The sequence below is a fragment of the Pyrgilauda ruficollis genome, unplaced genomic scaffold (assembly GCF_017590135.1).
Source record: "Pyrgilauda ruficollis isolate IOZ18807 unplaced genomic scaffold, ASM1759013v1 scaffold55, whole genome shotgun sequence".
NCBI lineage: Eukaryota > Metazoa > Chordata > Aves > Passeriformes > Passeridae > Pyrgilauda > Pyrgilauda ruficollis.
This window is the reverse complement of record NW_024527155.1, coordinates 6,870,711-6,885,346: the sequence shown is the minus strand read 5'-3', so window position 1 is coordinate 6,885,346 and position 14,636 is coordinate 6,870,711. Positions and strand designations below refer to the sequence as shown.

Sequence of the window (14,636 nt, the reverse complement as noted above, 5' to 3'; positions counted from 1 at the left end):
ATATTTTAGCCCACAAACATTAGCACACCTACCTTCTGGCATTTCTGTTAATACCTTTATACTCATTCTGGCAATCTTTCATTCTTTCCCCCTAGGAGGCCACAGAAGTGATTTTGCATAGACTGATAGTGGGTGAGCTTGGTACATAATTTGTAGATGTGAGTTGCAGACATCTCAGCCCTTTCAGAGTGAAATGAGCAAACCAGTCTCTACCAGTTCACTGACTTCATTACTGTTTCAGTTTTCTAATTTATTGCTATACTCCATTGGCTTGCTTTTTTGTTTGTTTTTGTTTGCTTGCTTGTTTTTGATTTTGTTTTTATATTTAATTTTTTAAAGTATTTTATATTTAATTTATATTTTATATTTATACTTTATATTTATATTTAATTTTTTTCTGTTTTTATCAGGTTGGAAAGAGTTATAAAGATCCATATGACAATTGTACTCAGTACACGTGCACTGAATCAGCAGGCCAGTTTTCCTTGACTAGTACAATAAAGGTCTGCCTACCATTTGAAGAAGCAAACTGTGTGCCAGTAAGTATTTCACAGCCAGAAAAAGATTTCTGTAATGAGCCCTGATCCTGGCCTGGGAGTTATATTTGCTGTTTTGAATGAGTATTTCCTGATCTTTCCTTGTTTGAAGGAAATGTGCTTTTCCAGTCCTGAGTCCCATGGAAATAAGCCAAAAATATTTGCAAACAAGCCCACACCATTTACATTGTTGTAAATAATAATAAGCATTAGAACTTGAAAGAAAAGGGTATTGGAGCAGTAGCAAGGAAGGATTTTTCATCACTTGAGAAACATCAGTGTTATAAACCACAACTGAACAAGTGGTAACTCACCATGGATCCTTGGGGAACTGATGAATAAAGGGTCTTCTGATATGTGGTGTCCCATTATGTGAGGAAATGGAACATGAATGAGCAAGGGGTAATATTCATACCCAGGCTTTCAGCTGTTGGTGGTTTCCACTAACTTTCAGTAGCATTTTGAGACTTCACAGCAGATCAAAGCAGGGACTAGGACAGCCATATACTTGCATTAACTCTGGGGTAGGCTCTGCCCAGGCCAGGCTGTTCAGTTCCAGGGCAGCTGTCAGGCTCTGTCTCTGGCTGGGGTTTTTATGCTGGTTTCAATAGGACCTAAAATAGGATCGGCATGTATTACAGGGCATCTTACCTGGCTTGTGAGAGGATATATAGTTCTAAGAAAATTCTCTCCCTTCCTTGCTGGATAATTTGTTTTGGTTTGGGTTTTTTTAAGCAGCTTTATATATAATTGGTACACAAATAGTTCTGATGAGGAATTTGTATAGATTAGAGATGAGGGACTGTAACTGAACTCTTGTCATTGCTACTGTCTGCTTATCACTGCATGCATCTGAACTGACTGTTCTGGTTACTTTCAATACAGGGGACAGTTGAGGTGTCTTCAGATGGCTGTTGTAAGACATGTGAGTGCATTAAATCACTGCTTCTCTATTCCAGTACTGTTTGGTCCTTCCCTGATTGTAGCCCTGTTTCTGCATGGACTGAGAGCCTGCACATTACATAAACTGAAAGACAGTTTTCCAGCAGCAGAACTGTCTTATACCTCACAGCCAAGACTAGAAATCTGCCTTATTCTTCCAATGGGAGCACTAAATTTTTTTATCTCCTTTTCTGTGTTTTTAAATAACTGAAATACTGTTCGCTTGAACTGTACTCCTGAAAGGAAAAATTGCAGAAAATATTCTCTGTGTTCTTGCATCTGCAAATTGCATAGAAACAAAGTTTTGGGGTTTTTTTCTGTAGCATCCACTCAGAAATCCTAGGTTGTTATTAAGCCACAAGTGTAATTTATAGCCATATTAGAAAAACTGAAACCCTTCGTGTCTCCTTTAGGTCTTGATTCAACGGTATCTTTACATGCTAAAGCTAGTCCACAAATGGAAAAAGACATTGACCCATTTGGAGTAATTTTGCTGAATTTATGCCTCTTTGCACTCTCATTTGTGGTTTTGGTTGTGCATTTGAACTGTGAGAAATTTTACTAGGATGAATTGTCCTTGGTTTACTAGCAGATACCTTTCAAAACATTTGTTCCCCAATCTGAAGAAGTATTCTTCTGCCCAGGTATTGACCTACCACACAAATGCAAACGCAGTGTGAAGGAGCAGTACATCGTCCATGGCAACTGCAAGTCAGCTGCTCCTGTCCCAGTGCCCTTTTGTGAAGGGATGTGCAGTACCTACTCTGTGTAAGCAGGAATCTTTCTCTGTCCTCCTCTGTGGCTTGTCTTCCTGGGTTCTTGGGCTGCTGCTGTTTGTCCCCTTTGTGCTGTTTGAAAGGACCCAGTTGGGAAACTGGTTGTGCAGAAGAAAAGTCATTAGCAATGGCTTCAGTGTGATAGAGTGCCTTATCTTAGTCGGGAAAACAGATCCCCTGGGAAAGACGTCAGCTAGATTTATTAAACATGCTCTTAAACATGTCCTTGTATGGTTTTTGAACAGCTCTAGGAGGCTTTCCTGCCTTTTGTTCTCTGCATGAATTGCTCCTTTCTGTCTTGCTAGAATGGGCTTAATCCAAAATCTACTGTTGTTACTGGGATTTTCCACACTGGTGTTAAAGGATCTGGCCCTGCATGGCCAATAGCATCCTGAGGAAAGGCTGTTATGAATAAGCAGAAAAATAGATAGGAAATTTTGCTCCTTAGTAGTACATGCATTTGGAGCAGCAAATACAGATGAGTTTAGGAAGATAATAGGCGGCAGACTGATATGAAAAATCTCATTTCTGTAGGTATTCTTTGGAGGCCAGTGAAATGGAACACAAATGCACTTGCTGCCATGAAAAAAGAAGTCACAAAGTGAAGGTGGAACTGGTTTGCTCGGACCATAAAACAGTCCAGTTCACATATGTGTACATAGATGAATGTGGATGTGTGGAAACAAAATGCCCAAAGAAGATAACATGAGTATAAACTAAAGGAAACATTTCATCTCCCATTTAATCCTTCCCTAGCAAGTGAGTAGTTTAGAAAACAGCTGTGAGTAACCTTCAAATGACCATAGTAGCGCTTCTTCTTTCTGATATTATATGCAGTTATGGAAATTAGCTCTAAATGTTTGTAGAATAAACTGCATTTCAAAGAGGACTTGTTCTCCTTTTTCAGTGATGCTGCTAATGGGGAAAAGTGGCTGATGTCTTTAATCTCACCCTGATGTATAAACCAAGGTTATTACAAGACACTCTAGAGACAACTGATGCCTTTCAAAAGTCCTGCCTGAAGAAAGTGCACATTTTTAAACCATAACCACATGTATTTAATGTCCCTTAGAAGTGAAACAACAATCACTTCCACAGCTGCAGTTCAGGCAGAGGCAGGACTTGGCTCAGGGCCACATTTCTGTTCTTCTCTCCAGTGGTCCCAAATCTACTTTGGCTGTGATTCTGGGTCACTGGAGGAAGTCCATGTGTTTTTTTTTCCTTCCTCAGAGTGAGCCTTTCTCCTATATCAAGAGTGTAAAAACATGGATCTTACATATACACTGCAAAACGAATATATTTGCACCCTTATTAGGAGTCCTTATCTCACTGGGGGTTTTTATTGTTTGCCAGCATCAAGCTCTGATCTGTTTGTTAGTTCGGTCTCACTACTGGTTACATGACTATGATTTGTATTACAAATAATTGATTCCCAGCTAGCATGCCCAGTGGTACTGGTGACAGTATTTCATGTGGACAGGTATCAAGATGATCCAACAATACCTTGAGAGTGCACAAGGAAGGCAGATAGTTCTGTTATTTGAGCAATTTGTCTTTTGTGACCCAAAAGAGAACTGAAGACTGTGACTTTGTTAGTGTCCTGCAGCCTGCTGTGGAGGCTTTTTGAGAATTGTTTTGCAGGGAATGCTTTTGAACTGACCAAGTAGATGTGATATTCATTATACTTTAGCTTTCCATTTTTAAATTGTTGCAGCTCTTGAGCCCCAAGGAATCTTTAATTTTCTTATTTTTCACAATAAATCCTTTCAGCAGATGCCAGGTTTCTTTGATGTGTACTGTTTCATCATGGTGTTACTGATCTTACAATTATGGGGATCCTTGACATTGCTTGATTATAAGTTATAGGAACCTCCAAATAATTCACTTAACTCTCTGTGCAATGCAGCTCCCTTAGAAGGCACAATTGCTTCACTGAGACTTATGTACAAATTTCACATTAGTCCAGAAAAATGTTTTTACTGATACAAATCAAGCACACAAATGCTTTTGCAATGCAAAGAACAGCACCACAAAAAAAAAAAAAAAAAAAGACATCCCCTTCTTTCCTCCTTGCCTTTCCCAAGGGGGAGGAGGTCATTCTTGAGTGCTTTTGTCATCAGAATATTAAGTAGACTCTGTAAGTAGCCATATACACACTCATGCAAATCAACCAGCCAACCAACCCTGCAAATCAATAATTGTCAGCAAGATGACTTAGCAGGAACAGGATCAGAAACCTTTCACATTTCTGCATTATCTTCAGGTGGGAGAAGGGAATAAGCCACAATCTAATCATACCAGCTGTCTTTAGATTTCTATTCTCTTGTCTGTTTCAGTGATGATGAGATTTTACACAGAGGCTGAGAATGGCATTGATTTAGAGGCATGCTTTCTTGCTCATTTTTGGCATGAATTTTGCTTTTCAGGCAAGTGAAACACTGGAACCAAAGGCATATTTCCATCTCCAGGATGCTTTTGATTGTGTGAAATCTGACATGCTCCTTCTTCATTCCCAGTTACACCTGGCACTCCATTTACTCACTCAATCCAGGATCTAACTGGCCTATGTGATACTACTTAGAGGCCTGATGGCCAGTTTTAAAGAGAGCTCTCAGGTTCTCTGTTTGGAGGTGCAGACTCTAACTTAGCTGGCAGCGAGGTAAAGCCTTTTTAACGAGAATTTCAGCTTCTTCAGCTAAAAGACAGTAAATAAAGACAGTCAGTAAATATTACAGAATCACAGAATGTGCTGAGTTGGAAGAGACCCACAAGGATCATCAAATTCAGCTCCTGGCCCTGCACAGGACATCCCCTGGAGTCACACCATGAGCCTGAGAGCATTGTCCAAGTGTTTCTTGAGCTCTTTCAGGCTTGTGCTGTAGCCACTTCTCTGGGGATCCTGTTCCAGTGCCCAGCCACCCTCTGGGTGAAGAATAATTTTTGCTAATATCCAACCTAAGCCTCCCCTGACACAATTTCAGGCCATTCCCTTGGGTTCTGTCACTGGGAACAATGAGAAAAATTGTTCCCAGTGAGCAATTCAGTGCCTTCCCTTTGTCTTCCCCTCACGAGGAGGTTGTTAATGCAGTGAGGTCTCCACCCAGTCTCCTCTTTTCCAGGCTGAACAGACCAAGTGACCTCAGCCCCTTCTCATACAGCTTCCCCTCAAGGCCCTTCACCATCTTTGTTGCCCTCCTTTGGACCTCTCTCTAATAGTTTAATATAATATATTCAGTGGTGACTGAAACTACACACAATACTCAGGTCAATGGGTCAAACATCTCCCTACCCACCACAAAACCAAAAATCATCCTGGAGGCTGTTTGATCAAGATGCTGACATGGTGGCCCTTCTTGGTTAGAGCCTGTTCCTCTGCATGCAGCAGCAGCACTGCTGCTGGACTGCAGCAAAAGTCTGGGTCTCCTTCTTTAGGCTGTTGCCACAAGCTCCCCACCAGAACAGGCAAAGATAAACACAGGTGACTTTGCCTGAAAGAGCTTGATTTGACCATGATCCTGCTGCTGTTGCTGTGTGGCTGCTTCTCAGGTGTGCAGGGTCAAGCCTTCATCTGTAGCCCAAGGCCATCTCTTCCGGTTACTGGCTGGTCTCTGCAAGTCAAACATTTCCCTGGTGAAGAAAAATCAGTGGCATGACTCCAAGTACTGTTTCTTCCTTTTGCGTGAATTCTTTACACCAGCACAAACTTCAATAGGGTAACCCCAGGAGAACCAGAGCTCAGCTGAGCCAGCTGGGCCAGGGCTCAGCTGGTTTCAGCCTGTAGCAATTCTTTCCTTATCATGCGAGGATGGTACTCCCAACTCACTGAACAGTTCTGAGCCAACACACCAGGAAGTACTGTCACATATTGCTAAAATAAATATTTGTCAGAGATACTGCCTCATGTCAGGTGAACAATTCCTAAGACACTTTATCATTTTACTAGTGTGCTCTGAGTCTGGATTGCTCTTATAAGATGAACTCTGACTTGCCTATTGGTTTGAGCCTTGGAAAGGTCAGTTTACACACTACTTTAATGTAGTTTAGCTTTTTTTTTTTTTTTTTTTTTTTTTTTTTTTTTTTTCCCCTTTTTTACTTTTTGGGGGGGGTTACCACTTATTGACATTTGCGAGGAGGAGAAGAAAATTCAGGTTGTACTCTGAATTTTTATTTGGGGAGAGGCGCTATTCTTTGACCTAGTTCTCTACTGAGCCATCCCCTGGCTGTGGAATCCGACCTGTGGTGTTATCTGTGATGTGCTTTATCGATATCAATCTATTCTGATATCTAGAATCTCGAGTTGGGAACAAAGACTGTGAACTGTAAATGCACTCTGATACAGAAGGGATTGTTTAAAAGAATGCTGCACCTACTTTGTTTCAGTGTACCAGCTTAACAATTGGAAAGTTGCAAGGTAAACATGAAAAAATTTGTCTAAATATCACTCAGGAAAGTTATCTGATTAGTAATGAACCGGAAAAGAAAAAAAAAATTGGCAAATTCGATGGATCATCGTTTAGGTAAGGGGGAGAATAAAGATTGAGTGGTCTGAGAGCTGTGCCTGATGCTTCTACAGATTCGTGTGTCCACAGACATGTTCTTGGCCTTGTCTATATTTCCCTCCTGATCTAAGATAAGTACAAAGGTAGGCCTTTGTTTCTTTTATGGGATTGTTTCTTTTCTATGATTGTAACATTTAAGTTCATAAAGCCTTCATGCAGTGATATACAACATGGTATTTGCTACTTACCTGGCATCCAAAACATCCTTTAGGAGAAAAACTGTGACAATTTTCCAGAGACACCAAGACAAAGGTATCAGTTGTGAAAATCTTTCTTGTTTTTACACTTCAAAGGATCTGATTATTCAGTATCTTTAGGGCAACAATAGAGTCTCAGTTTACCTCGTACAAGGCCATTCTCACAGCCATTTAAACCCCTGACAATCGAAATGCCTCTCTCAGGAAAGCAGCCTCACTGGAGGCCTGCCTGGCTAATTGGCCTTCTGTCAGGGGTAGGCCACAGTTTGGTCATGAAGCCACAGACGGGTTGTAAGTTCTTAAAGCCCTTTACTTTCCTCTAAAAAAAAACTAAAAGCACAATTTCCATCAGTAGTCTGTAAAGCAGTTAATTGGTACTCCCTTGCTTTATTTTTTTTCAAATTCAAATACAGTCTGTCCCGTGGCTTACAGTGACTGTGGATTGACCTTTGGGTCACACATATCCCTGTTTCACTCGAGCCTGATTTCTCCAAAGGCCTGTTTTTAAACTATCTTTCTTCTTGTTGGAAACAAAATTATTTAACTACAGATTCTCCAGAGCATCCAGTCCGGAAACCAAGAAAGACTAATAGGTAGGCAATGGTTCATCCCATTTAGCTGAAGAGTCTGTATGAATCAGGACTTGAAGCACTGTACTCTTTCTGTTTAGTTACTGGAAATTGCCATGCATCTTACCTCAGCCTTTTCTGGAAATGTTCCTACCTCTCCTTCATTTGACTTCCTAGTATAATGTAAGTACAGCCCTACCTCATATAAATCCTTTAAGCAATGTAAGGATTTGATCCCAAATGCCAATATTATATATTTGTGACAGGAAGCACCAGATATTCGCCACAAATTCTGCCAACCCTATATCCTGCTTTGAACATCTCAACCAGCAGCACTTTCAGCGAAAAACACTTTCACCCTGATTTTTACTAAGACTAATGCTGAGAACAGTTTCGTAGCTTGTAATAGCTTCTTTGTAAAGGCTTAATCTCACTTGCTTTTAACATTTGTAGTCATCTTCTGAGTTTTCCCTTCACTGTTTTTTTGGTGTTTTAAATGTAGTCCCTAGAAACTGATCTCATTCTCAACCCTGATACTGAATAAGTCATATTTTGACCTACATTAATGTCCCTTAGCATGACTCCAGCAAATCAAAGGAAGCTTAAAATTGGGCTAAATTAGCAGTGAAGGTAGTGCCATGCCTATGTGTTTTATTTATAAGTTAAATTCAGCTTCAATGTATGAATGTCTCTGAAGAAGTGCATAAACTCTTTCGTGTTCCAGCTCTGAAATGGTTTGCTTCATGTCACCATCTCTCCCTAAACTGCTACTCAAAGAGAATCTTGAGGCAAGTCCATTGCCACTCCTTTACAGCATCTTGACTTCAGTTCTTTGCCTATCTCAACATTATTCTATATTGACTGATGTATTTCCTGTAATGCCATAAAAACCTGGCTTAAAACCAGAGTTTAATCTGACCTGCAGTGCACATTGTTCTATAAACAAAAAGTTACTAAAGTGCACTGTAGCCATACCAGCTGCTACTTTATGGCCTGGAATTAGCCTTTCACCAAGAGCTATTTCTCTCAAGGACCAGTGCACAAAATTTAATATCGCCAAGTACCTCAATTTAGTTCTAGCATGCCTGCTTGAACTTTCTGTTTGCTCTTGATGATGTTTTCTGTTTTTTTAGACTTCAGGTTAGGCATGGAATAGATTTCCTGGGTATGAGATATATGCTATAAATCCATCTTTCTTCACTGTTGCTCCAGGAAAATTTTTAGGAAGTGCTATAATTCATCACACTGTTCCTAAATAAGTAGTTTGGAAAATCCTTTGAATTTTTACAGCATGCAATGCTGGTCTGTATGGGGAACTTCTTGTAGGTGTCTGTTTACTGAGAACCAGAATAGCTCCCATAGCTCCTGTGGATTTCTGTTCTTCTCCATCACCAAATAAATTGGACTGGACATCCTCCAAGAGATGCCTGTGCCTTTCCAGGAGCAAGTAGCTGATTGGGTGACATTTTTGTGTCTATGTTGTGCTACTGTGTGTTCACAGTAAATCATAATAATGACCCTTACAGCCATTATAGAAGGGAAAGCGGTTTCAAAGACATTGTCATCCTACATCTACACTTTCTTAATGGAATAATTATTCAATGCAAAGCTTTCTGCCAGATGGAGAAGCTATGCCTATTAATTCACCTTTCCCTCAAGCTCAATGACTTGAAAAACATCTGAAAAATAAACCCCAATCAAGTTGAAAAAAGCAAACGTTTCCCAGCGGTCTCATATTTTGCTTTCAGTGCAATGCTCTCAAATGTGCTCGACTTTCCTGACATGTTTTTATTAATAGCTAATTAATTAAGCTGCTTGCTTTTGATGTTGATTTTTCACTGCAGAATATGACTCAGTGCAAGGAGCTTCTTTGCACCCTAGGCATATTGTGGGATGGCTTAGCACTTCTGATAACAAAATTGTCTGTTCTATAAAAATGAGTTGTTATTTTATCTGATGAACAGTTCTACAACATTGTGTAATATCATCCTTGCTTGTAGATACTGTGGAATTCCATAATACAGTTCCATTTCAATGCTTCTTTATCACTTTGAATTCCCTAGTTTATAATACCTTTTGGGCCTGATTCTCTTCTATTTTCTATTTTATTAATATGTGGTAATTCAGGATTTTTTTTTTCTAAGCACAGTTTTTTATTGCAGCTTTAAAACTCAGCTACATTTTTTTGTTTTTATTTTCCTCATAAGGTGGGCTGCCTTGCCTGAGAAAGTCTTCTAACAAAATAATAACAAAGTTTTTCATTATCATCAGCAAAGATGAATTACTCTGTACATGGAGCTTGTAAAACGCTGCAGGCTCAGCTATTTGAACAAAATAGTCTGTTAATAATGCATGCAAGGGATTATTAGTAATTAAGAACTGTTTCTCCTTGTTCCTGCAGTCAAAACAAGGGAGCAAACATTGAAACATGTTATCTTTGTTGCTAATGAATGCTGTGTGGACTAGCAGGTCCTGCTTCATCTGCGCAGCTTTCTTTGAAAGAAAACAAAATTAGTTCTGTATCCAGTCTGCAGTACAGCTCATGCCCTGAGATGGGTCAGCACTGTCCTTTACAGTGCGATATATGCTTACACCAGCAGAATCTAAAAGTGAGAAAAGCCTTTGCTTTCTCTGAAAATCCCAACCTGTCATTTGATACAAGAAGATATTGAAAGTGGTATTATGATGTGACAGAAACGTCTAACAGGATCCCTAGGCAGCCAGTTCACTGAAGTGGCATGCTTTGGAAGTAAAAAGGGCTCTCCATTACCAAAAAAAAAAAAAAAAAAAAAAAAAAGGAAAGAAAAAAAAAAAAGAAAAAAAAGAAAAAAAACCCCGAAATTTTTCAACCGGATTTACTAGAGTGCAGAATAATAATCTGCATTTGGGATGACCCTGAGAGGGAGTGCAGAGCTCTGATTGAATCTGTTTTAAAAGATTTCATTAAATAGGTCTCCTGTGAGCTCTGTTTATGAAGAGTAGGAGCTTTCCCTCAGTCCAGCCCCTGCCAGCCCCTATGATTTGCCAGCTGTCTTCAGGGTCCCTGGGAAACCCTCTTCTGTCCTTCACCTCTCAAATCTGGCTTTGGGTCTGCCCTCAGCTGCAGGGAGCCCCTGCTCCTTCTCTCCCAGTCTACACTCCTGCTGCAGGCTCAGCTCCTGTATTTCATACCCTCTCTGCATTCATTTGCCCTCCCAAACCTTCCCCCAGATAAACCTGTGCAATTAGTCTCAGGAAAGGAGCCATCTCCCTGAAGAGGGATTACTTCAGGCTGCAACTAGTACTGGGCAATTCCTGGTATCTGTGCAATCTGTGTGGTTAATTAATGGCTAGTTATCCCTGCAGAGAAGGACTGAAGGATACTGGGGGATGTAAACTTGGAAATGAGCTGGCAATGTGCCCTTGCAGCCCAGACAGCCAACCGCATCCTGGGCTGCATCACAAGAGGTGTGACCAGCAGGCTGAGGGAGGTGATTCTCCCCACTACTCCATCCCCTCTGGTGAGAGCCCACCTGGAGTGCTGCATCCTGCTCTGGAGTCCCCAGCACAAGAAAGACACAGATGTGTTAGTTCCAGAGGGCTGGAGTACCTCTCCTATGAAGAGAGGCTGACGGGTGAGTTTGTTCAGCCTGGAGAAGAGAAGGCTCCATGGAGACCTTACAACAATCTTTCAATATATAAAGGAGGCTGATATGAAAGGTATAGAGAGACTTTTTACCAGGAACTATAGTGACATGACAAAGGACAACAGTTATAAATTGACAGAGGTTAGGTTTAAACTGTAGATAAAGAAGTTTGTTTGGTTTTTTTTTTTAATAGCGGTGGTGAGACATTGAAACAAGTTACCTGAGGAAGTTGTGGGTGCCCCATCACTGGCAGTGTTCAAAGTCAGGTGAGACAGCACTTTGAGCAACCTGATGTAGTGCCCTTACAGGGATATTGGACTAGATGATCTTTGAAGGCCCCTTCCAACCCAAACCACTCTATGAATATATGATTCTATGTTGCTCTCCTCTCCAGTGACACACTCTTTATCAGAACATGCAACAGCAGTTAACTTTCACCAAACTGAAAATCTGTAGTAGTTTCTTTGGGGTTTTTTTTTTGTTTGGTTGGGCTTTTTTTGTTTGTTTGTTTGTTTTTTTAATGAATGCAAAGACCAGTGAAAAACATGGCAGGGTTCTGCACCCCTTTTTGGCAGAGAAAGCTACTCCAGTACCTTCTGCCACTGCCAAAAAACCCTCCTGCTTTTCTCTGGGTTTGTGGTTCTAACCTGCCAGGGCACACTAACTGACTTTCTAGTTGTTTAACTTGCAGCTGGTCTCAACCTATTTGCCATACCCCTGGCTTTTGTGCCACAAAATATTAACAAAATAACCACAAGTTATAGTAATTTCTGCTGTTATAAATTTTTGTGCATAATTACATCACTGGAACAGAAACCCTTTTGCAAGTGTGTCTTTCCCCTTCAGTGATGTTGTTCCTACAGGGCTTACACAAACACTGAACATGGCATCTTTTTTACATAAATCCTGGTTTTCTTTGAGCATAGGTTTATGTCAGAAAATAACCTTGGTCTGAAATTTTTGCAGTATTTTTAAATATGACAAACTGGCAAGGTGTAAAAACTCATAAAGTGATTTTTTAAAAGCTCTTTAACTTAGATTGCTATGCTGCTATATTCAGAATAGTTTTTGGGCTCTGGCTTTTGAAGAATACCAGTAGTAGGCATTCCAGAAATGAAAATTTATACAGTGCCAGTTCATTCACTCTGGTAGGTCTTAATTTTTCCCTTACAATATCTAAATATCAGAATTAAAACAATGAAGCTATTAACAGAACAAATTAAAAGTCAAAAGTCTATGTTGCACATAAAAGCACTGAAATGCTTTCTCATATTTTGATAGAGTATTAGACTAAACTGCATCCACAAAAATTGCATTCCAAAAAAAAAGCACCACAGTTTGACCTCATGTCAATCCTAGGTTAATATTTTCTTGATTTACTGGAAATTTTTTTGGATTTAGGAAAAAAATATTTTTAAGCCAGTTCTGAAGACAACATGATGTTCTTCAATTTCATTAAGTATCAGAATATTTAGCATTATGAGAATTTTGTTTATAATCGTTATAGGTATGCTTATTGTTCTTAAATTGTCTTTTGTTTCTGTATATAGAATTTATGATTTCCTAAATGTGTTTTGATAACCATTTTCCCCTTTTTTGCTTGCATCAGTCTATTGCCCTCCCATTGCTATGATATTCTGTAAATACATTTGCATTATCAGTTATTGAGCATAATAACTTCACATCAGTTTTAGCATAATATATATATATAGTGAGAAAGTATCGCCCATCAAGCACTGCTGATTGTCTTTAAGTCTATTTGAAACAATCCTGTGTTGCTGTTGTAGGTGTTACTGCTTTTACTTAGGCCAATATAAGGCAGATCAAAATTTACTGAAGTCAGCAGAACTGTAATGAGAAGAGAAGAAAGAAATGTGGGAAGAGAGAGTTATTCTTTTGTTTATAGTAAAGTGTTAGATTTGTAAGTACAACATCCGTTTGATTGGATACCAATCCTGTTATTTCATGTGTTTTGCATTACAGTGCTCCTAATTCCTACTTACAACAATAGTCCTTCTATTATGTGCCTGTAGAAATGAATGTTTGTAGAGAACCAAATAGATCTGATGCTGACAGCTTTCTCAGATGCAAGGTAAAGAGTCCATTTGCATATTTTTATGCACATATCATCTGTATCCAGAAAGTCAATACAAGAAGGGTGGAACAATCAACAGGTTTGACAGAGCTATTTGCTTTATATTCCTTAATCTGAAATAAGACATATTTTTAAAGCCATCAAATGTGTAAGGCCCTGTAAAAATTTTTTTTTAGGAAATGGCAAAGGTAAAAAACCTATTTGGTTTAAGGCAGAGATCAATAAATTAATGAGGGATTACCTGATATGATTCTTTCTAGATACCAGAAGGGAATCTGGTGATCTCAAAACTCTCTTCCACTTGGGGAGTCATACTAAATTTCATGCATAAACAGATGCATGAATTTTAGTGGCATGAGTCAAGAGGCCACCTTGATACTTTCAGTGCACACTGAAGTTCATATTGCCTGTTTGAACAACATGTTCCTGACCGTTGGTGTATTTCTGTCCAAAGAGCCAAATTAAACTTCGTCCTCTTGCTTTCAGTACATGATTTGACATAAATCATGATGGTAGTGGCATGTCCAGGACCTTTGCCAGACTGAGCACTTAACATAGCTCATGTCCTGAACTAGTGTTCCTTACTCAGCTCCCACACTGGATTTTTAGCATTAGCTTTATAATTTATAATTAGCTCTATAATAATTACAGTAATGTTGCTGAATGTCCCCTTATTGAATCTGTGACTCTTTCTTCACCATGAATGTGACAATCTCAATGCCTGAAGTTAAATCGAGTACCTGGATGTTTTTGCTGTGCCTGGCAGGGATTTGTGGAGGCTTGTAAGACTGTCTCTATTTCATGAATCACGTTTGAAATTCACTGTCACAAATTCAGGCTCTCTTTGGTGTTCATACTGCAGAAAAGTTGACTGCACCTCCTTTATCCTAGCTCAGTCACATTTTCTTCTCAGGATTACATATCCTCTGGGACCAAGTGTTACTCCAGTGGTATTCTGCCATGTTTCGTGAGGTCCTAAAGGAAAACCTTGGAGAAGCAAACTGCTGTGTGTCACTAGTGGTGATACTGCACTGAACAATGTTTGCTTTCCAAAACCCATTTTCAATAGAAGTAATAAATCATTTAATTGCTTTCCACAAGTCTACTGCAGCACAGCCAACCTCCTGCTTAACTGGCCAGACAAACTTCAGCAAACACTCTGCACAGGACAGGTGAAAAGGGGCCCTAACATAATGGTAGGAGAAAATTTGTTTCTGTGTTGGCAAAAGCAACTATTTCTCCCTAAATCACATGCCAGTACAATGCAATCACCCCAAAATACAGCATATTGTGCTGCTCTTAGGTTGTAGCATGGGAGTCTGAGCCCTCATTGTTC

The 14,636-nt window shown here is 39.6% G+C and overlaps 1 protein-coding gene across 1 annotated transcript in view; it reads left to right on the top strand.

Moving 5' to 3' along the window:
* The window catches only part of LOC121360972 (mucin-5B), a 41,644-nt gene extending 38,503 nt beyond the window's left edge, over positions 1-3,141 (top strand). The window contains exons 44-47 of the mRNA XM_041481211.1: positions 411-539; positions 1,422-1,461; positions 2,123-2,246; positions 2,789-3,141. Coding sequence (XP_041337145.1) covers positions 411-539; positions 1,422-1,461; positions 2,123-2,246; positions 2,789-2,963 — 468 coding nt within the window. The 3' untranslated portion in view covers positions 2,964-3,141. The remainder of the gene's footprint in view (positions 1-410; positions 540-1,421; positions 1,462-2,122; positions 2,247-2,788) is intronic.
* Positions 3,142-14,636: the final 11,495 nt, after the last annotated feature.